The sequence below is a fragment of the Pundamilia nyererei genome, unplaced genomic scaffold (genome assembly GCF_000239375.1).
Source record: "Pundamilia nyererei isolate P.nyererei 1_Seehausen unplaced genomic scaffold, PunNye1.0 scaffold00004, whole genome shotgun sequence".
Lineage (NCBI taxonomy): Eukaryota > Metazoa > Chordata > Actinopteri > Cichliformes > Cichlidae > Pundamilia > Pundamilia nyererei.
The window spans coordinates 7,471,273-7,498,460 of NW_005187405.1; the positions used below are offsets into that span (position 1 = coordinate 7,471,273).

The 27,188-nt window shown below is 38.9% G+C and overlaps 1 protein-coding gene across 2 annotated transcripts; it reads right to left on the reverse strand.

Moving 5' to 3' along the window:
• Positions 1–9,212: 9,212 nt before the first annotated feature.
• Positions 9,213–19,108, reverse strand: mylk4a (myosin light chain kinase family, member 4a). 2 transcript variants are annotated; one of them, XM_005721416.1, is made up of 15 exons: positions 18,268–19,108; positions 15,865–16,002; positions 15,539–15,635; positions 14,799–15,231; positions 14,135–14,454; positions 13,272–13,377; positions 12,668–12,761; positions 12,294–12,403; positions 11,956–12,097; positions 11,776–11,846; positions 11,553–11,681; positions 11,326–11,478; positions 11,144–11,222; positions 10,905–10,959; positions 9,213–10,570 (listed from the first exon to the last, which is right to left on the reverse strand). In XM_005721416.1, the coding sequence occupies exons 1-14, from the start codon at positions 18,796–18,798 to the stop codon at positions 10,906–10,908; spliced, it is 2,457 nt and encodes an 818-aa protein (XP_005721473.1). In that variant the 5' UTR covers positions 18,799–19,108; the 3' UTR covers positions 9,213–10,570; position 10,905. The 2 variants fall into 2 exon arrangements, with proteins under 2 accessions (XP_005721473.1, XP_005721474.1); XM_005721417.1 differs by lacking the exon at positions 15,865–16,002 and having other exon boundaries at positions 14,135–14,457.
• Between the last annotated feature and the right edge of the window lie 8,080 nt (positions 19,109–27,188).

Genomic DNA, 27,188 nt, shown 5'->3' on the forward strand with positions numbered 1-27,188 from the left:
ATTTACTTTTTTCCCAAACGCAATAATTCTATTTTTTTTTTTCAAACAGTGCCAGTTGCAAATGCTCACAGTGCTACTTCACCTCATCTATCTTCATCAAGGGACTCAAATAGTCGGAAGCCATTTTTTGCTATTTAGTACTGGGTTTCACTTCCACAGTGAAGCCAGTTTGATTCCTTAAGTAGCAGAGGGAATGGTGCAAGAAAGATTTGTAATAAAAGCCTGCACAGGTAAATCAATTTTCAACCTGTCATCACCCACAAGGGTAATATTATTGGAAACAGGCGGTGTGTATAGCATGTGGATGCTGGCAACTGATTTCATGGTCCCTTATGACTTGGGCACTGTTGAATTCAACACTTCTTTGTGAATTATCATCAAATATTGATGTTTTTTTCCTCATTTTTTAAAGTTCACTTTTTTGTGCATAGACCCAACTAGCAAAGAAAATCCCACCTTGTAGTAAATGTCTCAGAAATGTCACTCAGAATTTTATATTAATCTTAAATTAAGCATATATACACAAACTAAGACACTGTTATACCTGCCCTGTGCTAACAACAAGCTAAACAAGACAGGAATGTGTTAATGATAAATCATCAATAATGATAATAAAAGTTTAAGATCAGATTATAGTTTAGTTGTGTTAATAATTAAACAGTAATATTTAAATATATATTGTTGTTAATTTAATACTGTATTAAGCAAAAATAATTTCAAATCAATGTATAATCTCAAGTAAAATAAAAACTTTGTAATAGTTCAGTTCAAAACAGAGAGATTTGAAGGTGACTAAATAATAAACTCATTTTCTGGATTGATTATCTTAAAAAAGGTTAAATATATTTATGTAACTATATATAGTTTGCTTTAAATTAAAAAAAATCTAATTATTGAGTTTGTAAAAAAAATTTAAAATGTATATTTTTTTCCCGTCACAGGATTATTAATTCTGCAGTTATTTGAATACTCCCTCTGTCTGGCCAAAGCCTTATCCACTAAGCTGAATCTCAGGGCAGTCCACAGTTTGTGTGAGCTCTGAATCTGCAGGCTTTGCAGGCTTTCCTCTTCCCCGGGCAGGGCGGAGAGGCTGCTGACTCCACATTCTCATCCCTCTATCCCTTTTCCTCCATCCCTCCATCCCCCAGTGTCCTGTTTACTCTCTGTAGCCCTGTGGCCATACCACCTCGGAGACTCTCCAGACCACCAAGGCCCTGGCGGCCTCCTTGGATTGGTTGGTGACGGCCCTCACCATGGGAACTGCAGGGAGAGGTGCTGGAGTGGGTGGGGGAGTGGCACGGACAGTGGCTTAGTGGTGGGGATTTTTCATGCTGCGGACCAGGCCAGAGGGTGAAGATATGATTACATGTGGCCGGTCCTTGACATTCAAAATATATAGGTAGGATGTTGCATTGTGTGGCCAGGTGACCTTTTATAATGCTCCTCTGCTGCACTGGAGATTTTTTTTTATCTTTACACTGGGTAATGACTATTTCAAAACCATAAAAAACATTATGAAAAAGAAAGGGGATTTTAGATTATCGTTGGAGAAACTATAAAGATGTTAAAAGTTCCAGTTCGAATGTCTTCTCTCAGATTCTACCATTACATTCAGTCTCGGCTCTGGTTGGCAGGAGGTTTTCATACCATCCTTCTTAACTTTCCTCTATTGCCATGAAAGTAATAAGAGATGTTATTTTTGACACTCTGAGAAAACGGGAGGGAGTTATGCTGGCCTGCTAATGTCCTGGGATTCTTTCCAGAGCATTGGTCGCCCTCTGCTGGTCAGAGTCTACAATCTTGTCCTTGTCAGCAATAATGTGGTGTGTTTGCACAAAACCTACAGCCTACCACAAAAGCAGCCACAGCAAGCTCCATTATGACATTTATATTTGCATGGGTGGTCCCCTTTACATTGTTGAACTCAGTGACAGCAAGCTCTTACAAATCTAAAAAGACAGCTCGGGTCCAATTTTAGGCAGTAAAAAAACGGAGCTCCGCTTAGGTCAGTCCGTCAGCGACCCATTAAAGCAAACAGCACGGGCCAAACAGCATATTGAAGGTTTTCTCAAAACGTTCACTGGCAGGACATCGTATTCTCTTCAGGAAGGCCTGCCATGGTGGAATGATGAAGGAGTGAAGGAAATATGGGTTTCTAGTTTGGATGCGATATATATGAGGTGTTCAGGGCTAGACTCTGGAATAGAAAGAGATGAAAAAAGGAGGCTGGAAGAGGATACAGGTGTGTGTGTGTGTGTGTGTGTGTGTGTGTGTGTGTGTGTGTGTGTGTGTGTGTGTGTGTGTGTAACATCAAGGCATTCTGCATTAATTTTCTGCTGAGGTTTTGGAAAGCAGGTCCCAGCTCTGAGTTAAAAGTGTGTGTTTTCCCCACACTGGTGTGCTGACGTGAGCTCTGTGGGCCTACAAGTTTCTTGTGGCCCCCTGAGTTCTTTCAGAAAAGAGGGGGAGGGTCTGCTGAGACAGCACATATAGGTAAAGAGTGTGGCTTGCAGTGGTCAGTGATTAAGCAAAATTTTAGGAAATGAAAAACTTGTTTGCGAATTATTGTAAGCAGCTTCTTAACTGGACAGTGCATATGTGTCGTTTCGTGTTCCCTTTAAAGTCTGAAAGGGAAGCTCTAGTTATTGATTCTAAAAACAATTATTTGTTTCCAGCTATATTCCTGAAAAATCTCACCAAACCTGAAGCAGTTCTGGAAAATGCACTTGGGGGGGGGCTGACTCTAAAGTGTTTGTGTAGGGTCCTCAACATTTTGACAGCCACAGGATATGTGTGGGCCATTGTTAGTCACTCCAAGTGCTACCTCGGTGGTACAGCTTCCTCCTCTCCCACCAACTTCCATGCACCCACACGCACTCAGACACACATTTACATGCCATTACACACAACTTTCCATATTACTATCACAAGTTGTTGTTTTTTACTTTTTGGTAAGTTTCAGATAAGGTTAAAGACTTTTCCTGCAGTTGCATTTCATTTACATTTACCCAACAGATACAAAGTGTTGATTCAGACAAGACTGAATAAATAACATAAGAGTAAAAGTACAAGAAATAAAAGCTAGGTTAGTGTTTCAATAAAAACCGTCACAAAATAATATAAAAAGGCATCGAACACGTCATTATTTCTTAAACTTTAGCTATATATGAATGATTTTTTGGGTGAATTTAACTGCTGGAAGAAAAGAGTGTCACCGTTGTCAGAAACATCCACCTGATAGTATTTTCCAGCTGCAATAAATCTCCAGCCTCTACCAGTAAGAGCATGAACATCATCCAAAACACCCCTGAATAGACACAGTAAATCTTTTTTCTGCTTGCGCTGCCTGCCACACAACACATAAAATGTCTCCCTCAAAATGGGCTCTTTGTGTGGTCAAGTGAATATAGCCCGAAGAATGAACCGCAGTGCTGTGATTCTTTTCCTGTTTCCCCCCGTCTAAAAGCAGACTGCCCTGAAAATGAAGGCAGGCACAAAAATGCCAAACCAAGAACAAACCAGGGAGGAATTTTTAGCTTAGGTCAGGTATCAGTGATCCCCCAGCAGTGACCGCCAATCTACGATCAACACCCAAATGGATGTTATTAAATGCAGTCAGCAGCGGTGGACAGTAATATGAGGATATCTGGCTGCTGTAGCTGTATAGTGTTTCTCAAAATATGCAGTATTGCAAATGTTGGATCCATCTTTTGCGCTGTACTAAATGTTTCAACAAGACACAAACTAAGCTGACACCCATTAAATCATTAAATCTTTTGCTTCACCTCAGAGTGACCCTTATCTCTCAGTTTCATTGTTGTGTCATCCATATAATTCTCCTGTCCCATCCTGAGCTTCATCGTGGGAAATATTTCATACTACAATAGGAGCGGCTGTACGGGTTGCCATTTGGTTGCCTCGTGCTGTGTTTTTGTTGGCCATGGTGGCTGTTTTTGGGAGTCAGACGGAGAACAGGCTAAGGGTCTTTTCCCCTCTGTACGGTCCCTGCTGCAGAGAGTGCAGCTCATCGATCACTGTGCACTGGGAGGGAGGACAAACTCTGTGGGTGGGATGGGGGAACATAACAGAGACATGTACAATATGGATGTAAGAAGCTTACATACATCTAGTATGCTGTATCCTGTAACATATGAGAGCTCTACAAGTTTGATGTGTGCGCAGGCAAGTCACACACTCACACACACACAGTTCATTGGACTAGATGAAGAGGAATCCAATAAAACATGACAGGGGTATGTTGTGGGAAGGATAAGTAGAAGTTTGGGGGGGTGAAAGGGTCAAGAAGGGAATCATTTGTGTCCCTGGAAAAATCCAAAGAGTTAAAACATGCGCACAAGCAGCGTGTTCAGACACCCACGCCTGCACACGAGCTCAAGTTAGCACACGAACCTCAGACACCAAGAACATGCGCCTTCGCCCTGCTTGAACAAGATTATCGGCTCCATTTAGTCACTTCAGCAAAAACTCCTCAGCAAGAGCTAAGGCATAAAAGCGCGAAACACATACATACAGAGGCCTGATAGATTGCGGCTCTTTCGGCCACAGAGGCCTCTCAGCGGGGCTGGCAGGATGAACAGAGACCCCATGCAGGCTGAGGGGTGAGTCGGAGGGATGAGTAAATACAAATCTGATGGAAAGGGACCGCCTAACCAGCAGTAGGGCCCAACCTGGAGATGACATGGAGCCAAGCTGATGACCCAACAGCGGGGAACCGCCAAGATCATTTAAGGTTTGAGCGTGACCATTTGATCGAAGCTGAAACCACTAAGTGAAAACACCGGACGCAGCAAGCTGCCATGTTTCTCCCTCGTCTGGAAATCAATCTGCCTGTGGGTGGGAGCTATTTTCATTCCAAGTCATGATGCACTCTCACTGAAAACAAAATTTTACTGTAAATATCTGTCAACCATATGGGACGTCAAGTTCCAAATAGTATCTGGAAAATTATTGTTAATATCAGACTAATTTGATTTTGGCATACTTTAGAACATCAACGTCCCTGATAATTTCTAGCTAAAGCTCTATTAACTGTAAGTGAACTTCTCATTGAAATGATAGCGTTTTAGCTGCCTGTTAGAGATCCTGATCACTATTAGCAGCTCATTATCCAAAAGCATAGGCAACAAACCAGGTAAAATCAGGTTTCATTATTTTTGAGGGACATCGTCCATATTTTCTTGAATGTATTAATTATGTTTCTGCTAAGAGTGACCAAAGATGGCAATTAAAGAGTAACAGCAGATGATATAACACAGGATACTTCAGTGTCATTAGAGCTTTTAGAAAAGTCTCTAAAAGCATCTGGTCGTGCCAGATTTAAAGCAGTAGGTGTAAAACCACTGAGTGCACTGAGCTAAAAACGAGTGTGTTTTATTGCTTGTGAGTTACACATTGCTTTTTTCTTTCAAACTTAGATCGTCTCGGTTTAACAGGAGAACAGTAGTTTGCAGGTGTGGCTGTTCAGGGTGAAAACTGTGAAGGAATAATTGGACATTGTGTTCTTATTGGTGTCAGACTTCAGCAGAGTAAAAAACAGATCACTCACCCAGCATGTTCCCACCGCTGGACGTGACGACACGTGTACTGCTATTAACTGAACATAAACATGGTCTGTTCCTCCCCTGCACAAATCAGAACCACCTGCCCTCGGGCCCTGAGAACTAGCTGGTCCTCTCTCCGGACCTCCTTTGAGAGAGCGAGAGAGAGAGCACCTCTTGTTTGGACAAACGTCAGAGCCGGTCCAGCGGCCTCCTACATGAAACGAATAGTGGAGAAAAGCGAATCTTAGCCTTTGTGTAGCCTCCTTCAACTCCAGGCTTCCTCTCCACCCCGTTGCACAGAGCCCAATATTTTTTAATTACATACAGGAAACTCCTGTTACACAGGACACTTTCATAGTCAATCTAATGGCGGGCTGTGAGAAGTGCTGGGGTCACCTCTCCCTCTCTCCCTGTCTAATTGATTGTGTGTGGGTGGTATTGACTAACAAACTGGAGAGTGTGCAACCTAGAAATTCGGATCCACTTTCTCAAAGCCAAGAAGGCACCAGGTGCTTGAATGCAACACGCTTCTTAAAGACACCAACATCAAAACTACATGTACAGCTATTGTCTTCACTTTTACAAGCACCTGATCTAGCAGAGAAAGCTGCCTCTGCAGCACCTTCTGTCTTATTTCCTTGTTCGTGTATCCTGGATTAAAATACTTGTCAGTCTTAACAATATTTTATATTGCCAGACAAAGAGTTAGACATGTCAATAAGCTTTTTCAATTCTCAGATTTTTTGCTCTGGTGGTCTCTAACTGACAGGAACTGAGGCGCTATTTGTTATCTTTAGGTCCAATAAGTACATCTGGTTTTGGTTTGGCTCCTCAAGATCGCCCCTGGAGATGTGGATGGAGGGGACTTAGGGGTGAGGTGGAGTAGTGGAGGGGCAGTTCTTGGAGCCTTTTTTCTTCTCCTAAATTGAATTTCTCACCATTCCAACCTGGGCCTTGGACCAGGGATAGAGCGAGAGCTTGCATTTGGCTTCCAGCCCTCAGGCTCCTGAAAAGCTATTTAAAAAAAAGAGAAAAGGTAGGGAAAAATCCTTGGCCCAAATCAGTATCACCTGTTTTGCCAAATGACTCGCATGTTCAGAGTAATGGTTATTAAGCGACTCAGATTCTCTCTGCCTGTGTTTGCAATAGAGGAATGTATGAACTCTCTCTGAACCGTTCCTGACATGAAACTTTTAGTGGGATGAAATGATGTGTGAAAGTAAACAAATAGTAGACTAAACAAGACTGTCAGCCTCAGATTGGAAACTATTTGAAATGTATTTTTAGGACGCTTTATGTAAAAGTTTTTTTTATTTTCATTTTGATTTTTCCCCTCAAAATTGGTTATAAATCAGTTGCCAATATTCTAGTTCGGTTCGAGCATCTGTAATATTTATACAATACTGTCAATTGCACGTGTTCAGTAGCCCACAGGAAAACAGCTGTTGTTGGAAGAAAGATTATTATAATAACCCACTAAGGTGGCCTATGTAAGGCAGTGTGTGTTACAGTTTTTTATAATTATTGACTTTAATTATTATATAATTATCATTTCAGATTCAGGGGAGTTTAATGATATAATCAATTTTTTTTCATTTATGTTCTGAACATTTATAATTGAAAATAAATTAGTCAATTCAGCTTAAAGGAGACATTTGTGCTTCTTGGTTTATGTCTATTAAGTTTTTAAAAATCTGAAAAGGCATCCAAACTGTTTTTCTCCCAGGTTGTTTAACTTTACTGTAAAATTGAGTGTCTGTGGGGTTGCCTTTAAAGCCAGCTTCAAATAGCCATTTAATGAAGTTCAGAAGTGACACTTGGTCACTCCAGACATTAGGATTGCAGTCCAATAGAATGCATAAAGAAATGCGTTCACTGAAAACAAAGCATACAAATACACTGCAGTGGTTTGTCATTTTTCATTTACAGAAATGCTCATAAACTTACTTCCTTAGACTCCATGTGCGACAATATGCTGCTTTATACATTATTTGTGCAGTTCAAAGTCAACCAAATCTTTACATTTAAGCGTATTTAATTGAATAAAAAGTGGATTTAATGGTTCTCTTTAACAAGTTTTATTTATGATTCTTATTGTTCTCTTTTGCAGAGTGCATATATTCAAGTTTTTGTCTTAAAGTTTATTAATTTATTTTAAGAACAAGAACAACAATAAGAACAATGATGAACATTTACCATCCTTAATATATATTATTGCCACATATTTACCTTATATACTCGCTTTTCCAATATATATTGGAATAAAAAGTTTGAAAATTATTTGTTTTTCTTAGTGTTTGTTTTTGAAGTGCACTTATTCATGATTAAAAAAAATTACATGTTTGGGTATGCTAACAAGCATGTGTAGTTTTGCATAAATGCATTTATTGATTGACTGATTTTGGTATAAATGGAGGTATGGGACATTATAGGGTCCCATATTGTAAAATATTTATCTGCCTGTCAAATAAAAAGCCATTTTAATATGCAAGAAATTTGCATAGGCCTGTTAATTCTGAGAGTCTGGTTTTATGGACAAAGCCAAACTGGAACTAAAGGATCAGGCTGTGGTGTAGAAAGGGCAGTTAAAGAACATCCTGAAATACCCGTTCTTAATGAAGAACAATAAGATTCACAAACTGAAGATAAGTCATAGAATTTTCCAGCAAGATACCAAGAGTCGAACAAATATGAAAAATCTTCTTTTCCTATGGTTGTGCCTCATTCTTAAAAATCATCAAACCTTCCATTACAACTACAGAACATTTCATTATAGCTATCATGTTTTCTTTGTATTCAGTTTCAATATGAGATGATTTTTAGTTATTTTCCATGTTCAACTGCACTTTTCACATCATGTTCATTTCCTAAGAAGAAATTCAACCAAAATAATTCAAGCTTCAGCAGATTCCAGGTTTTACAGATGGAAGAAAACCCGTAACTGTCTAATGCATGCTACGCAAAGCAGAATTGCTATATAAATCAAAATAGTTTATTTTCTCAACTCTTACGATTCTGTAGCATAACAATTTCACACTGTAATTGTACTCAAATACTGGGTTCCTAAGGCTTTGGGGGCAGTTTGCCTTTCTGGTATTTCTCTACAACTGAATACATGTTTTCCTGTTGTACTCTCCCATAAAGTCTTTACTTATCCCTGATTAAACCCCTGGGTTCTGTACAATAAGTGCGTATAATGCTTGCTTTGTGGGAAAGTTCTACTTTTCCTCACTGTCATTCTCCTTTTTTAAGACTCTTAGCCTGTTTTTTGTTGTCGGTACAATCCCTGATACCCTGAATCCCATTACTGCAACAGCATCGTCACCCCACACACTCAGTTTATTTTCTCAAGTGACTGTATTGCACAAACTGACCCCTTCAGATTCTCCTGATTTTGCTCCTGGAATCTGCTCTACTTTCATTCTGAGTGAAAGTGTGTGCTCCTGTGTTTCACTTATTATGTTTATTACATAAACTGAGCCAAGGTTTAAAAAAAATAACTCTGCCAAAAATAGAATATTGCAAAGTTTATAAACACACAAAGAAAGCTATAAAGGTCTCTGTAATATTATCTTACTAAATGGATTTAGTTTTTGACAACATGCAGTATACTTAAAATTCAAAAGAAGAAAGGACAACAAACGCTTGAAGATACAATTTCAGTTTAATGAGTGTGTGCACACTTCAAAAATACATGCTAAATATGTTAGCAATCAGTGAGAACGACTTATTTTACCAGAACTACAATAATCTGGCATTTAACACGAAGGTAGATGAAAACGTAGCTCTAACTAGAGAGGCAGCAACAGGTAGACGGTGTGTCACTCTCAGTTAGTGAACCTTCACAGAAGGCGTTTCAAATAAACACTTGTTTTCTTTATTAGCGATTTTAGTGCGATGAATATGCAGAAAGAGAGGCTCTGAAGCACAAGGTACAGTTAAAAAAAATAATGTAAATTATAACTACGTACCAAGTTCAAACTTTAGCTGCAAAGACATGCAAAAAAAAATGTATATACTTTGCTAATAAGACATAAACTGTGTTGTCAAGGTGTTTATTTTAAGGTGACATGTGTTGCCGACTAGTCTGTGCAGTGGAACCTCAGCAGCATTGTGTGATATTAGGTCATACTACAGCTTGTTAAGCCAAACACACAAATTTCATTGTCTCCAATAAGCACAATGCACATCCAACAGATTCTAATTTGAATTATTAGCACCTATTTACAGCTTACCGTGTTTAGAACCAAGAGGGCAGCGCACATAATTACATTTATATTACAACTGTTGCTGTAGCCTTCAAGCAGTAGCAGCTGAGGTATATTTCTAAATGCATAAAGTTGTTGTTCTCAAAAGGACAAAAAAAATCAGCAAGGAAAGGCAGTACAGTGTTTTTGGTTAGAGATAAATAAGGATGAGTCCAAGCGAGAATTTTATAGTGAAATAAAAGAGAAGAAAATGCGAATTTTTGTGCTTTCCACAAGCAAACACTATCATACAATATGTGTAATAGCAATTTGTAATAATAATAATAATAAGTATTAATATGTTTCTATTAAAACTACATCAGATTATGACTTCAGCACCATTTTGAAATGCCAAATAAAAGAATATTGCAAACCACCAGTTGAACATGTATACTTCCCCTGTCACAGTTTCAACAATAACTGAACAGTAGTAGCTTCACAATGATAGCACAGTAATCACACCTCACATAGTAATTCTACTGGATTTTTTAGTGTTATGTGATGGTCTGGTTTTGTTTTTTTTAATTTACCCTGTTTTTTTGTGACATCATCACCAGTATTTAACACACAGAACTAGCTACTGTTATACCTAAACTGAGCTATTTTCCTTTATATATTTCATCGGGGTGTTGCTTACAATAACACAACACAGTGGATCACGTGTCAGGAAGAGGTTTGCACTGACTAAAATCTAGGTAATTTACAGGGACAGAAGGGTTGGTCCAAGTGGCCACAGGTGGAGCGTCACCTCAGTGTAGCACCCTGGAAAGAAACATTGCGATGGTTTACTGTGAGAGAACCACATCTGTATCGCAGCATCCATTCTGCTACTCCAAACAAATTTTGAGACATGCTTCCCTCTTGTGGATGATTTGAAAGCATAACTCTGACACTGAATTTTTAAGATGTCGTCCCACAGCCCAAAAAAAACACGTCGGTTCAGTTAACTCATGATTCTAAATTGGGCGTGCATGTGAGGGTGTGTTTCTCTGTGTTTGCCCTGATACACTGGCATCCTGCCCATGGTGAGTATAAGGAGGTGTGTGCATATAAGAAGGGAACAGATTTAAATATAGAGCAATACTTTCAGACCCACCTCAGCTTTCAGTATTGGGCACACATGATGATCTCCGTGATCTGCACATAGTTTTCTGTGAAACAGACAAAAAAACAATGATCACCAGTACAACAGTAAGACAGGAGTAAATATCCACAACAAATGTAAAGCACAATAAGATGCATTCAAATAATTTTCTTTACTAGGTTCACATATTTTACAAATTTAAGTACTTTTCCAGCATAAAAAGCCTTTACCCTCACAAACGCATGCTTTACCTTTGTGTGAAGACGATGATGAAGAGCAGGGTCGGCAAGCCAAGGATGCCTCAGAGCCTCACATGCCCCCATCCTCCAACTAATGGGAAACACAAAATCACAATTTTTTTTTTTTACACACTTCATGTATTATTAGCTTTTGTAAGATCAGAGGTCAGTGTATGTGTACAAAATCCAAATACCTTTTATTTACAATCAGGAGTCTGGAGATGAAGTCTTTGGCTTCTTCTGATGTATCTACAAACTCTTGTTCCTCAAAGTTCCACTGACAGGCCAAGATGTTATTCAGAGTCTCATTGTCATCATCGCCGAGGAAGGGACACAGACCGCTCAGACTAGCAGGGAAAGGGGAACGGATGATCAGCAAAGGTTTGTGGATGTGCATGCATGCTTCTGTGTGTTTACTTACAGCATATATGTAATTACACCAAGGCTCCACATGTCTGTGTTGAATGACACAAAGTCATAGTTGATGACTTCAGGAGCGAGAAACTCTGGAGTCCCAAAATTCACTCGGAGTTTCTCCCTTGGTTTATATCTAAGTTTGAAATATGATTGAAATTCACAAAAATGACATGTTGCATGCAGTTCATCCAAGTGGGAATAAAACAGAAGTAAGTACCAGTACTTACATCCTGGCAAGACCAAAGTCAATGATCTTGACCTTATTTGTGATTCTGCTCACACACAGGATGTTTTCTGGCTGAAATTCAGCAACAACAAAGTATTACCATTTGACTTTTTGAATGGGATAATCCTGTTATGCAATATATCTACAAAGTAATCACTGCAAACATGTGTGACTTTGTTACCTTCAAGTCGAGATGCAGGATGGACATTTTGTGCATGTGCTGCAGGCCATCGCAGATCTGTCTGATGAACAGCACAGCATCCAACTCCATCAAAGTGTGGTTTTCATCAATAATCCTGTCAAACAGCTCGCCTCCGGCAACGCTGAAGGCAAAGACGAGCACATGAAAAGCATTAAAAGAAATTTAAAAAAGAAAAAGAAAAAGGCAGGTTAGATAAAATATGTAAGCAAAGTAAGCTGCATATGAAACCAAATTAGAAAAAAGATAAATAATAAGCTATAAGTAAACCAAAATCCCTTCTGAAATAAATAAACATGTTTTTTAATAAAGGAACGTACTATTCAAGTACAAGGATGATGTCATTTCTTGACTCATAGGCCGCATACAGCTTGATCAGGTTGGCATGGTCGAGATTATTCATGACTTGGATCTCATTCTTCACGACCTCCTACCAAAGAGACAGAAACACAGACACACGGATGCGATGAGAGGTGTCAGCTGTTCTCTGCTAGGACAGACAATGCTTCTTCTCTTCTAGGTCAAATACTTGTCACCTCGGCGACAAGTATTTCCCTCTATCTCTGTTCCAAGAGCGATCTTGTTTTGTACTAGCGAGTGTTTAAAATTCGAAACCGGGACTCTGCTTTTTATATCATGTGATGTAGCTGTCACTGTACTTTGTAGTCGTGACAGTATATGAGAGGTGTCATACCCTTTCTTTCTGACTCCTGGCTTTGATGACTTTCGCTGCCAAAGTGAGACCGGATGAATTCTCCACACATTTGTGCACCTGGCCGAAACGACCCCTTTGAGGAGAGAAAGCAAAGACAAAAGTCAGATTTCTGTAGCTGGAGAGAAACGTGTCAGTTCCATTATCACATCAAGTCAGACGATCCAGCAGTTGGGAAAGATGGTGCTGTGATAGATGTATTTTCCCACGACGAATCAAAAACTGATCTTCCTTCATACGGGGATGTTTCTGGAGAGTCTTGTGCTTAATCTGTTATTTCATTAAATGTGAGCCAAGCTGTGTCTCCACTTTGAAGACTTGGATTAACACTTTGTGATTAGCTACCAGCTGGCACCGGGGATACAGTTTCACATGCCAGTCGGTTCTAAAGTAAAAATAACTGCCGTGACTCTGAAGTTATGAAACATCAGAAAGGAAGGCGGGGGTTGGGGGGACTTTACGCGGTTACATTTTACGGGTAATTAAAACCTGTTCTTACCATCTTTGATCTGTGATAGATCAACTTGTCGATATCTTTTACTTATTTTGCATTTCATGGAGATTTGAGGAGAAGTACAGCACTCACCCGCCCAGGATCTCCTGCCAGCTGATGGTATAGAAGTTTGTAATCAGGTTGGGCTTGGCTGACACAATGCGGTGATTAAAAGGAGCCACTGGAGGTGGAGCGGTGTCTAAAGTCGGATGGGGGCACAAGAAAAAAGATGTAATCTGTTTTAATAAGTTGAGGAATGTGAGAACATACAAGCTTCACTGATAATTAGCTACAGTGAGCCTTTGGAGAGTGTAGATAGCTGTCATAATCAAGTTAGCACATTGTGTACTAAAGTGCTATGATAATCAACAGCTACAGAGTTGCCGCTTTAATATAACAGGTTACCATTTCACTTCATTTTGTAGTACTCCATTTGTAATTATTTTTCTTTTTTTATCCTCCCTCCCCTCACCAAGAACCAGTCATACCAGATGGTCTGGCTGTACCTGCGGTTTCTTCCTGTTAAATGGGAGTTTGTCCTTCCCACTGTCGCCAAGTGCTTGCTCAGACGTTCTTTTGATAACTGGGGTTTTATCTCTGTTATTGCAGTCTTTACCTTACAGTGTAAAGCAACTTGAGGTGACTGTGTGATTTGGCACTATATAAATAAACTGAACTGAATTGAATGAAGTCTGCAACTAACTATGCTAACTATGCCCAATAAAAAGAGTGGGAACGCATATAAATGTATGTACTGATATATAAAGCTATATAAAGACTCTTTACAGATATTTGAGCAGTTCCAGTCAAGCCATTACAAAGACTTCTACTATACAGTGTACTATAAATGATACATACAGAATTTGTTGCTACCTTGAAAAAGCAAACACATTTTCAGTTTAAAAAATGTATAATCCTACAAAGATAAGTATATAATAATTTACTGGTGCTCTCACCGATAAAGTATTGCTCAGGACCATCGTCATCCTCCTTTCCTGCATCATCTTTTTCTCTCTCCTTCTCCACCTGTTGTTTCAGGTTCAGCTGGAGTTCAATTCCATCTGCCTTGAAGACACCCCAACCCTCTGACTCAGCCTTCTTCTCGTCCTTATTTTTGTTTTCTTCCTCCTCTTCCACCTTCTTTTCCAGCAGCTGGCTCTTTGGGTGTTCCTCTACAATAAAGTGTTCCTGGGTGACAAAGGACTTGGTGCTGCTGACCTGTGATATGGTGTCCTGTTCAGCCTCAGGAGATGGTGCTGCATCTTTGTGGTCATCTCTACTGAATGAAAGTCGATGGATTAGTATGTTTTTTGCATTTTTTTAAAATATTTTTTTTATGTTTTTGTGCATAAATTTGACCAAAAAATAGAAAAAACACAAACAAACAAAAATAATGTAATAACATATCTAACACTGTTATGAATTGTTATTGAATTAATGAAATGTTTTAGATCTTAAATATATACTATACAGTCGCAATGTGACACCATACAGGACGTTCATGAAATATCATGTTTTGTTCAGCAATTTTTAACAGACACTAAAATGTTTAGTATTATAATTGTAATAATAATAAATTATTACAGATTGATTTAGTCCTTAAATGTAATAATGGACTACCTGATTGGAGTTGCTTCCTTCTTCTTGTCAGCGGAGGTAGAAAGACCTGAGTCTTCTTCAGCTGCAGAAACACCTTTTTCCTCTTTGTCCTCTTGGACTTCAAGCTTTTCTTCTTCTTTTTGCTTCCCTAGATTCTCCACACTAGGCTTGAGCTCCTTCTCTGTAACATCCTCAGGCACCTTCTCTCCACTTTCCTCGTCACTAACTGCCTCAACATCCTCATTTTTCTCAGCAATATCCACTTGGGAGTCTTCTTGCAGGTTGTCCACCAAGCTGCTGGCAGAGGCATCGGGTTCTTGATCTTTAGGGGGCACTCCAGCTTCTAGATCCCGAAAACCAAGGGTGATCTGCTGACCTGATTTCTCAGCGTTCTCCCTGTTGAGTTTCTGAACCTCCTCAAGGAGCAAAATCTGCTTCTTCAGTGAGATATGTTCTACAAGAATACCAAAGAGAAGTTAGATTTTGTCTCTTAGGATCTGGTTAATATTCATCACTTTAAGAAGAATTAACATTTTCACTCTGAAAAATTCCACTCCGATCTTTAAACGTAGTTTCTATCCCAATTAAACGCTAGCAAGCAACAGCTACGTGTAATAACACTGTAATACAGCCACATGTTCCACTCATAGAAGGTATTTTAGAGTATTTATTTACATTTTGCTGCTGCTGTGTCTCAGATTATTTTGACTTGCAAAGAGACACTGGAGTTTGTAGAAGTAACAGTGTGTTGATCTCAGCACCTGCTGTATCTGGAGGCTTCATCTTCTTTTGTGCTTTCAGACCCTTAGGGCTCAAACGGGGTGTATCTGTCCCATCTTTGCCTTTGTGGTCTTTCAACTGTGAAATGCAAAACAGAAACTGTCAAACCAGAGACCCAGACGAGTACATTAATATGAAATGAATGCATGATCAAAGCTTTATTAGAAAATAAACAAATCAGTTGTGTCGCCCTGGTACTATTTCTTGTCCCAGAGCGATTATAAAATACAAATGGTCTTCTTTTTTTTTCGTATCTCTGGAGTGGCGATGCAAATATTTCACATGTTCTCTAAGCACATAAACGTACAAAGTTTCCACATTTGCGAGAGGCGAGGAAATGCTTTGGTCCGTGAAGCTTTATCTTGGGAGAAGACTGCAGAGTACTGGGCTCACATGCAGGCGTTATCTCTTGTTTCCCTTTTTTCCCTTTATTAGAGGTAGTTTTCTAGTAAAAAGACAAGAAGACAATGCTTAGAAGGGTTACATGAATGCACACAGAATTGGTGGCATTTTGGTAAGTTAGATTCACACGTTAATGCACAGGATGAATCAAAAATCAAAGACATGTTGGATTTAGTGTCACATGTAAAACGCAACAAGAAGTTAATAAAACGTTGAGTAATTTGATGACTGGTGAATGAAGGATAAAATACGAAGCATTTTCTCTGTTCTCAGCACACAAATTAGCACAGTTAGTGCACGTCTTTATTGCACTGGTAGAATTGCATGCCTTTGATTATTTGTGGCAGACTTGGATAGACAGGAGCAGGGCAGTGAATTTATAGCTTATCACTGGTCACACTCAGCGATGGAATGCAATGTCGACCCTGAATGGAAAATATTGCAAGTGACTGCAGACTGTAGTTCAAATTTCTCAGCTAAGGAAACTCACTAAACACTCTCTGATCACCTTAGCATGGAAAAAAGCCTGTCTTGAACATCAGGTGTCTCACATTTGTTTTCTGTACGCTGTTGGGACATAAACAGCAGGGGAGCTATTTCAAGTGCAGCGTCTCCCCAGTGACCACGGTGATTGGAGGGTGAGGAAGTGAATGCAGATGCCGCAGTAGCCCGAATTACTTTCAAGTATGTCACACCTGTGGAGGTGGAGGAAGACGGAGCAGCCACCTGGCAAGTGCTCTGACGACAACAGAAATTCCCTGAAACGTGAGTCACGGTGAAAACATCACATTGGTATTTGGTCATTAATCATCAGGGTATAATTAAGCCATAAAATGTGACACAAACTTTTAACGGGCTTGATATCGTTGAGTCTGATTTTAACGTAACCAAGTATGGGCATATAAAACCTAAGAGTGCACCACTGCACAATGTGCACTGTTACGTAGGTATTTTTTCCAAGTATGTGATATCGTTATCATGTTACGTCAGAGCCATTTAAGTGAGTTTGCGATTTGCTTGTACGTCATACATCAAGAGAGACACAAGCTGTGTGGCGAACTGATAGGAGTGTGGTGTAAGATGTCAAGCAGCACTCAGTGACCTTTAGTGAGGTTTAACTGGATGTGAGTGGATCCTAAGTTTTCAGTTGGTGAATTGTTTTTCCTTTAAAAAAAAAAGTCATATAAAAATGCATATTAGATTTTTTCTTTTTCTTCAATAAGTTCAACATTTTGAATCTTGGTAGACTTGGGGGCATTGCCTCAATGGGACTGTATTACTTCCATGAACTTGTAGCAGACTTCTGAAACACTATCTGCAGTTTAAAATAAAGACAATTACTGGAAGCTGTAATTCAAAAATACCTTGGCAGCATTGTAACAAGAACTCTCGCCTAAGTTTTACATTTTATGTGCTGCAAGAAGTTTAGAAGATTGCAAGGAATCACAATGACAAAGACTTCAGACAATGACTGTTCATCAACAAAGCGATAATGGCAAAGATATGACGTGGATAGTAACACTAATAGGTCTGCACAAGAGAGCCGCAGAAATGAAATGGAAATGAAAGAAATGGACTGCAAAACAGAAAAGGAAAGAAAACTCTACAGTTTGTTAACACCTGGTAAGCTGAAGGGATGCAAGACTATTTGGACCACAAACACTGTAGCCCGCATCCAAAGACAGCATTTCTAAACCAGGCCACTCGTATTTCACCGCAGACCTTGCACTGGCCCTCTCGTGCCCTGCTGGAGGTCCCCCCGCAGGCTTCATGCGAAGGAGACCCTCAAGTTACACTCGGAGATCCAACATCGACACGTGTGAGTTAAACTGGGAGTTTATATATGGAATAAGTGACATACTGTCCAGTAGCTTACCCAACACTATAAAACTAGTCTTCTTGCTTACTTTACCTTTAATCAGCAGTTGGCAAGTTTGTACACGCCAAAACTCAGACACTACACTAGTCCATTATATGTGGAATTTCACACACAAGCCAAGTCGCATTTGCTGCTATGATCATTTTCATATGTCCTGCCAAGAACAACAAGATCCCAGTGAGATCTTAAAAATCAAAGTCAGCATGGAAAATACAAGATGCTCATGGTGATGCATAGGCTATGATGCCTGGGCCACCTTTATATACATCAAAACAAATGCTTGTGAATCTAAATTGGATCAGTAATAAAGGTTGTCCCCTTTTTCTCCAAAACCTCATTCATGACCAAACATCTTACAGTCCTTTTGCAGTATAGAGCAGGTGCACACTTCAGCCTATATGTGCAGTGTCTTACTTCAGCTTGTCTCACCTTGTCAGGCTTTTTCGATACAGTATCTGAAGATGATTTCCTCTTTATAGCTTGCTTCCCTTTACTGTCTTTTGACCTCGAGCCCTTCTTAGCCGTCGGGCCTTTGAGCATCAGCTCCATTATCTTCGAATGTTTCACCGTCTCCCCGATGAAGCTGATCACCTGTTGCATGCTTAGGACCAATTTTTCCATTCCTTCCAGCTTCTGAGCCTGCTGCTCGGACCGCTGGTTCACCACCGACATGATGGAACTCATCTCCTGGCAAATCTGCCCCACCTCTCGTCCCATGACTTGGGTCTGATTCATTACCCTGGGCGGGAGATGGATCTCCTCCTTGTCGACCTTCAAATTCTCCATATCCTTCTCAATGTCGTCAATGTCGTGAGACATCCCATCTAGTCGGCTGAGGACTTTTTCCTGAATATTGATGAGCTTGTCCATCTTGCTGCTCAGTGTCTCTATGCGATTTTGGATGATATCAAAGCCTGCGTTCTCGCCATCACCCACTGCATTTATTACCAGGGAACTCATGGTTTCCAGTGATGTAAAATTCACGTTAAGACACCAACTTGAGACAAGAATAGGACCAAGAATGCCCTCAAAAATACTTCTGCAAAAATCTTAGCCAGCTCTACAAAAGATGAAATAAAATTCAGAAAAAATATTCTACATCGAAAACTGCCAGGTGACAGATCAAATAAACTATAAAGCTCAATTTGTGTTTATCTCAGTTACTACTGAGTCAGACTTCTGTTCCTCCCAAACCTTATCCCTGAGCGGCTGCTCCTCTCTTCTAGAATTGGTATCTAGAATGGAGTGAGCAGGTGTCCCTAAATGTAAACGGCCAGCCTACGTCAGCAGGGTTTAAGTGATTGGGGTGGGAGCTTGGCAATGCTTGGGACATATGAGACGTTTGAGAGTCTTTAAGTGTTAAGCCCACCACCGTCACTCGCCTGCTGGCTGTCAAAACGTTCACTGTACACATTTCTGCTTCTAAGGACAATGCTCATTAATTTGCACAATTTATCCTATTTAACTGACGGAGGTATTAACTTGTTCCAAGAGACGGATACATGTGGTTCACATTTTTGAATCAACTGCACTAAAAAAAGACAGAGAGCTGAATGTGAAGTCCATGTGTGGCTTTTTAGGCAACGCAAGAGTACGTTTGAGATCATTTCAAAAGAGAAAATGTTCAGTTCGAGTGTTTATTTGTTGTATTAAAATGTTTGTGACATCAAGGGAAGGACTGGGCTGTAAGATATTTGGCACTGATGCATGTGACTGTGCGTGTACTGTTGTGAATGAGAACCATGTTGCAATGCAGATTCCCTCCTTATCTTTTGAATGCCTAAAACTCGCATTCAGTGTCAGGGCAACCTGAAGAGGTCTGTGTTTCTTGGTTGGGTGGAGATAGATTAAAATGTTTATCCCTGACCTGAAATAAGAGATGGGTAACATGGGCGAGTTATATGATGCTTACTCACTGACAGAAACATCCACCGATAACCATCCTTAAGACAGCAAAGGATCCATTTTAACTGAGCTGCTGTAATATGACCGCAATCCAGCTTCACTATATATCAAAATAGGCATGATGTATTCTACCAACAAATCTGAGAAAAAATATAAACACAAATGCAGCCTCGCTGTCGGTCGGGTTTTTGTTTCGTTTTGTTTTTTGCCTTTCTGAGTTCATTCTGTACCCATAAGTACACGGATGCCAAAATGAAGGAAGGATCCAGCTTTGCTCAAGCTACCATGAAATTCTTTTGACAACAGAGGCACAGAGCACAAATTGAGCCACACTCGTTGTGACTCGAGCCAAAGTCTGGCCTCACCGGTGCAAAGGACCAGGGAAGGTTCTGAACTCTGCAAAGGAAAGTGCAAGCAAGTGAAGTGGGACAAAAAGAGTTTACCTGTCGGCTTATGTTTCATGACAAGTCACCACACCGGGTTGAACATTTGTCTAATTTTTTTGTGTGTGTGTGTGTGTGTAGATACGCTATGTTGAACAAAGCCTTCACAAATCCTTCTACACCAGTGAGACCAGAGAGTGAACCGAACCACTGCTTCCCCTTGTATTTGTATTGTCTCGTGTCTCGCTAAAGCAAGACAGCTGCAGCGGGAAGACCAAGTAACTGTGACAGGGCAGAAACAGATGGAATGAAATGGACCATCAGTCACTCAGGGTAAGACACCAGTGCTCACACCTGTCTTTGAATGCCAGCAGATGACAGACAGCATGGGAATTAACAGCATGTTGTGTCAATTTAATGAGCTCGGACACTTAGCTTTCTTACAGTGTGCATGTGCATGTAACAAACACAAATATTAAAGACAAGACAGAGCAAATGATTCTGCAACGTGGTGTTGTTGTCATATCAGTGGACATTAAACGCAACCTTGCAACATCCTGGCACGATCTCGGTAGATCTGTCAGTGGTCAGCGGTGGGAGGTTACGAAACCCAGCAGGAGATATAAAGAGACATTAGACTTATGACATAAAGCAAATGTCAAGTTTATATCACTTACACTTTACAGTGAAACTAATACCAAAGAAAGTAACAGCATCACGGCCAGGGCTCAAAGTCGTCTCTCACCATCTCTGCCAAGAGCGAGTATGTGTACACACAATGTGGAAGCTGTGAAATCTTTGCCCGGTCTGCTGCTGCGTGGTTAAAAGTTGTTACGTTAATGTGACAGCAAAATCACTGGGATGTTTAGCGGCATTGTGTAATGCATAAATGATGAATGCTTTATAAATTATTCAAAATAATTCTTTGTTATATTTACGGGTGCGTATCCCAGTTGAACTTGTAGTTCTCGAGTGACTTCTAGAGTGGAAAACATTTGAAGGTAAATTGATATACGGCACAGGGGAGAGCACCTTTAAATAGTAGAACTTAGAACTTTTGAGATCACCGTGTACCCTTTGTATCCCCAAAGTCATACGTAATAAAAGCACTAAGAAGAATCAATCTAGTTTATCACAATCACTTGGTTGCAACTGATGAAGCTGATTTATCACTCAGTGAATAAGTTCTTTGTCGTGTTGCAAAAAAAAAAAAACAGAAAACAGATGATGTCTTTGAATGTCTTATTTCTTCTACAACCATTCAAAAGCCCAAATATATTTATTTTCCCTGGTAAATTGCAGAAAAATCCTCTGCGAATTCATAATTATGAACTAACTGTGCATAGATTTTTGTCACTGACCTCATTATTTTAAGCATCAATAAATTGTCACATTATTTTGGTTATTTATTATACATTCAAGGGACATGCTTTTGGAAAATGAATGCTTAGAGGCATTTTTCTGCACAAATAATTGCTGAAAGACTTACATGTTGCTTCAAATTTCCGATGAAACTATGTACCCCTCATTGTCCTCACCTGTATTGCATACATCCATCTACACATACTGTGTACATGCAGCATAGTATGTTTTTTTTTTTGTTTGTCTGTTTATTCATTTAAGCTTCTGTTGACAGCAGTGGAAGAATATAAAAAATGAAAAGAAGATACAAAAATGTAAAAAAGTTTACCTAAATACAAACAAATGTGTTTGTTTGCTTGCTTGCTTGCTTGTTTAGACAGCATTTTTTTTTAAAGGGTCAGTGTGTGAATATTGTGGCATGACCCTCTGCATTAGGTTATTTGTTTGGCACTGAGACAAGATTAAAAATGGGCTGCCCTTACAGAGAACACAATGTCCTGGGAAGCTCTGGGGATGTGTGCTATGGCCACCATCCAGTCACCTCTCCGTCTCCGCTCACACACCGCTCTGTCTGCCAGCTCTGGCTATACTTTCTCTTGGAAACTTGTGGGCTTAAATGTGACTGGCAACCATGAAACTCAACTCCTCGTGCTAATGTCTAAGAAGCCTCTTCTTTTCTCCCGCTGTCATCTCAGATTTTGTCTTGGCATGCAAACACGTTTTGCTGCTGCACTTTGACAGACTTTCTGGTTCTGTTTATATAATGTCATGAAACCACACTACACAGCGTCCTGATGATTCAATATAGTGAGACGCACACACTCCAACTTCACCCTCACCCTCTCGTTGCATACAAATATGTCTGTCTTGTTAAATGCAATTGTCACGAGGACGCATTGTGTGCACATTTCTGTATGCAAACTGAAATATGTACATATTTTGAAAGCAGCTTTTGGATCCTCCATCCAATGACCATTTAAGAAAATACAGTCATTTTTTGGGTGCTTTCACTGGTTTAATTTTTCAAATAGAGGGTGTTGTGATTTCTCATTATATTGTTAGTCATATACCACAAGGAGTGCTTCAAATAAAACCAACAAAGTGCCAGAAAACTTTCATACACGACCACCTGAGGGTCACTCCAAAAAGGCAGCTAATCCTGATAGACTCCTGTGTTATAATTTCCAACATAAGGGTAGAAATAAACATACTTACAGCTTGGTACAAAAAATAATTTCCCTTTTATAGCATATTGTCCACGCCAATGACAACTGTACAGTGGTTCCATTTCTTCCTAATTCTACAAGCTGCAAATTCTACAAGCTGGATACATTTGTTTACATCATCTTGTAATTTTCTTATATTGTGGTGACTTCTGCCTTATAGTGCATCACATAAAGTTACAGAGATTATAAAAAATGACTGACTGAATGCTGCTTCAATGTTCCTCCACATAACATATAATCAGACAATATACATCTACAACTGTATGCAAGTCTACAAACACAATACACCCTCAAAATTTCTGTATCTCTTGAAAATAATTTATTTTTTATCTTTAAACATTGCTTTAATTCCACATTTAAACTGCTTCCATATTTCACACAAAAACCTCTTATGGTTCAACATTGTGCATCTTTAGATTTAACGTATGCCTTAAATTGTACCCATCCAATTTAAATTGCTTAAACAAAAAGGAGCGTTTTACACAAGAGATATCAAAGTTAGTGACAGACTGTAAAGAAAGCTTGGTCAAATACACTCTCCTAGAGTAAATGTCAGTGTGTGTCCCCTAAATGCCAAGGAATGGAAACAAGAGAGGGTGAGAAGTCTTCAGCTTGTCTCTATGGTATACTGCCACAGTATTAAAGATAACTAGAGGATGCGTGTATTTATAAGCAGCGGTGTATATAGGCAGTGTATATATTCACTCTCAGTCAGATTTCCCTCAGTATACATGAGCTTTCTTCAAAATAAAATGCCATGTAAGAGTTCTGATGGAAACAAAAACACATAGGAGACAAAGTGAACTGAACTGTTGAGCTGCAAACAACAAAAGACAAAACTGTTGAGTTGCAGAAAACATTTTTTGCTCTGATGTCAGCCCCTGAATGTACTACACTAAATCAAGGCTGCGAAAAACCACTAAGTCGCTAGATGGCAGCAAAGCCAGGATCTCCTGTCTGTTTCATCATTCAGCAGAGACACTACATTATTGTGTCTGTCATGCTCTGCCACTAGAGTACACTGTACCTTTACAGGTGATTCTCTAATGTGCTCCCACAAACGCCACCAGCTACAGTCCTAATTCAGTCCCAACAAACTGAATGTTGTGCAAAGAACTTTCCAACTTCTAATAAGCATAAGAGGAAGCCAAAGATTGTGCTGACATTCCCTTGTGACAGTAACTGTTAAAACACAAGAAGAACAAAGCAAGTACTAAACTACACAAATAATCTAGCTCAACTATAAATTCTGCATTTACAAAGTTATTAATCTTCATCTGCTATTGACACTGACAGCGGATTTTTAGTTAAACTACTTACTTGTGATGTACTGTGGCATTGTATGTAACAGGATTTAGGCCAATTGGGTACATAGGTTTGTCTTGTTGTAATGAATTACAGGCAAATATAGTTTACATCTGCGGCACTTGTGTTGTCTGAAGTGTCATACAGACTTGCTGAGGCCAGACTTTCCATGAAACCTAAGGGTACAATAGAGCACAACATCATTTTCCTGTGTAGTATACAACTTGAACTGGACTTCACCTGTAGAATAAAAACTTTTATTATGCATCAGGTAATATTTATGTATTTTGATCCCAGCAGTGAATCTTTAGTCTATTCCAAGGAACTGAAGAAGACTAAGAGCAGAAGAGAGGTGATTGTGTTCAAGTAAGGGGATATCTGCAGAAAACAGCGGTTCTTTTGACATAGTAAACTAAGTAAGTAAAGTTTATTTATACTTTATAGAGCTTTTCATAGACATAAAAGTCTCAATGCACTGTACAATAAAAAAAACTTTTAAAAAAACACACTTAATACCAATAGATACATGCCCCAAGACATAGCTGTAGGGTTAAAACACTGTATATCACTATCCAAGAATACTGATTTTAACACATACAGTGGTGTAATGTCCTTTCATTTAAATAATAATACTAATAATACTACTAACTTAAAAATCACCACTAGAAACATGAACACTCAAAAAGTGCAAACCTCCACCAAGGCAGCTCATTTTCTTTATGGTACATATATTTCATTTGTTCTTTTTAAACATACTTTGGAAATTGTATGTTTTTATTTCCATAAAAAGAAGTGCAAAGTGCCGGCTTTTATTATTCACCCTGTGGAAACCCATTTTAATGTACTTGACATTATTTTGATTATAGTTCTTGTTTTATTATTTTTTACTTCTGTGGTTATGGTACATGTGGCATTCATTTTATTGTTTAATAAAATTCACTTAAATGTTTAGTGAAAAATATAAAAAGAAAAATGTTTTGGATGATCACAAGTTTATTTTGTTTTCCAAAAAATAAGATTAAAAATGCTTATTCAGAAACATTTTGTATGTTTTCTAACTATTAAGTATTTAAATGGTTGTAACCTGTTACTGTAATGTATATAACAAAGTCAGACAGATATGACAGGTCAAATGTGACATGATATTTGGATGCAAACTATAATGTAATATTTAGAATCCCCATAAATCACTCTAATATTGCCAATATAAACATTTTTTTAAAAGATAAAAGACATATTATGAAAGCTTGACCTAATTAAAGTTTACTTAAAGAAAACATCAGTGGTCCAAAGCAACATGACATTAAGAATCCTCATAAATCCTTCCCTATATGCCTATATGCTGTCGATATAAACAATGGAAGTAAGAAACACAATTTTAAATAGCTCTGTATAGCATTATTATCACTTTGACCTTCAGATCAATTTATTAACCTTGAAGGAGAGGTCAGAGGTCAGATGTAACATGATATCTTAAATCTTTATATGGTACTTTTTATATGTTAATGATACATACCACACATGTAGGAATCGTAGTTTATACGTTATAGGGGTTTTTTGGTCAATTTATGACTCATAAATCGTGAAGTTGACCTTGATGACTTTGGTGGATGTGCGCCAAATTTTCATAGGTTGTTAACATGCCCCCACTCGGCGCCTCTTTAAAGTTTTAGCAGAATTCATTGAAAATTTCTCGAGCCATCGTGCTTACAGACAGAATGACACTCGTGCACGCACGCAAAACTGACAAAGGATAACTTCCTTAGTGGAGGGAATAATTCTATTCTGCAAGAAAAATACAGTCCTGATGTGACAGTAAACACTATTCTGCCCTTCTTGAAGGACATAGCAATGTGGACGGTGATTACCAGGTAAGAGCTGGTATTAGATGTTGCTTTAAACGCTGCTGCTGTCACCTCTTCTTAACACAGAGTTTTTGGTACACTCAGAAAAATAAAGGTGCCAACTGGAACCAAAAGTGGTTCTTTAGACTGATGCCATAGAAGAACCTTTTTGGTGCCACAAAGAACCTTTCAAACAATGGTTCTTTGAAGAACCATTTCTTTCAGTGGTTCATTGAAGAACCTTTAAAGGTGCCCCAAAGAACCATCAAGAAATGGTTCTTTGGGGCACCTTTAATGGTTTTTCAAAGAACCTTTTTAAAAATGGTTCTTTAAAGAACCATTTTTAAAAAGCTCCTTCAAATGGTTCTATAAAAGAACCATTTTAAAGAACCTTTTTTGAGTGGTTCTTTAAAAAACCATTTTAAATCTTTCAAAATAAAATGCATCATAAATTGAATTTGAGTAGGGCAAAATAAATACGAGCACAGCATAGACATATATTAATGGTTTATTGTCATTTTGTAGTTACCAAAAGACAAAAAGGCATTTTAACCCTTAGCACAACATCTCTACTAATACATGTCACATATTAGTGTTTTAAACAGTAATAATTAAATATATTTGCTATACTATAAATAAATATATATAAATACTATAGCTGCAGATAACACAACAAATAATACATGTATTGTTTAATTAATAAAACATCAGAAAGTGATAAAACACATTAGAAATAGCTTCATAACAGACCAATAAATCAACACATTTTCATCAGCAGATGCTTGCATGTTCAGTAAAAATATTTCAACAACAAGTTTATGATTAAAATGATCAATGAACTTCAGCCTTACGTTATGTAATGTACGTTTCATGTTGTACTCATGGTCCTTTGTTAGTCCAGTTTAGGATAATGTTTCTGACATATGTTTCATATCAAATATATGTCATATCAAAACAAGCCCACACCTGCAGTTGTTTCAGTTTTTCACTGGTGTTTCCTGTCAGCTGGTCAACCTCTCAGGCGGACATCCATATCAGCCAACCAAACGACAAGTTCCTCCCTTTGTGCTTCAAATCCCTCTCACTCTGAGACAAGGAGCTGAAAGAGAGAGAAAAGAGTCAATTATAAAGAAGAGAGAAAAGTGAAACCCTCCTCAGAAGGTCTGACTCGCATACCTGCAGTTGACCTGTGATGGACTCCAGTTTGGCGTTCACGTCATCCCTTGCTGTTGCCAGTAGCAGAGTCTGCAGGGTGCCCTGGAAGAGCTGAGTTAATGTTCGACTCCTCCTGGTCAGGCTCTCCAGCTGGATGAGCTGAGGTCTCC

What these genes read in the sequence shown, in the direction of transcription:
- mylk4a (XM_005721416.1), bottom strand. Translation starts at nt 18,798, where the DNA reads ATGAGTTCCCTGGTAATAAATGCAGTGGGTGATGGCGAGAACGCAGGC. An exon ending in CCAGGAGTCAGAAAGAAAGG is followed by an intron (nt 12,404 to 12,667) that starts GTATGACACCTC and finishes TCTCTTTGGTAG; the next exon opens with GAGGTCGTGAAGAATGAGAT. An exon ending in TCCTGCATCTCGACTTGAAG is followed by an intron (nt 11,847 to 11,955) that starts GTAACAAAGTCA and finishes GCTGAATTTCAG; the next exon opens with CCAGAAAACATCCTGTGTGT.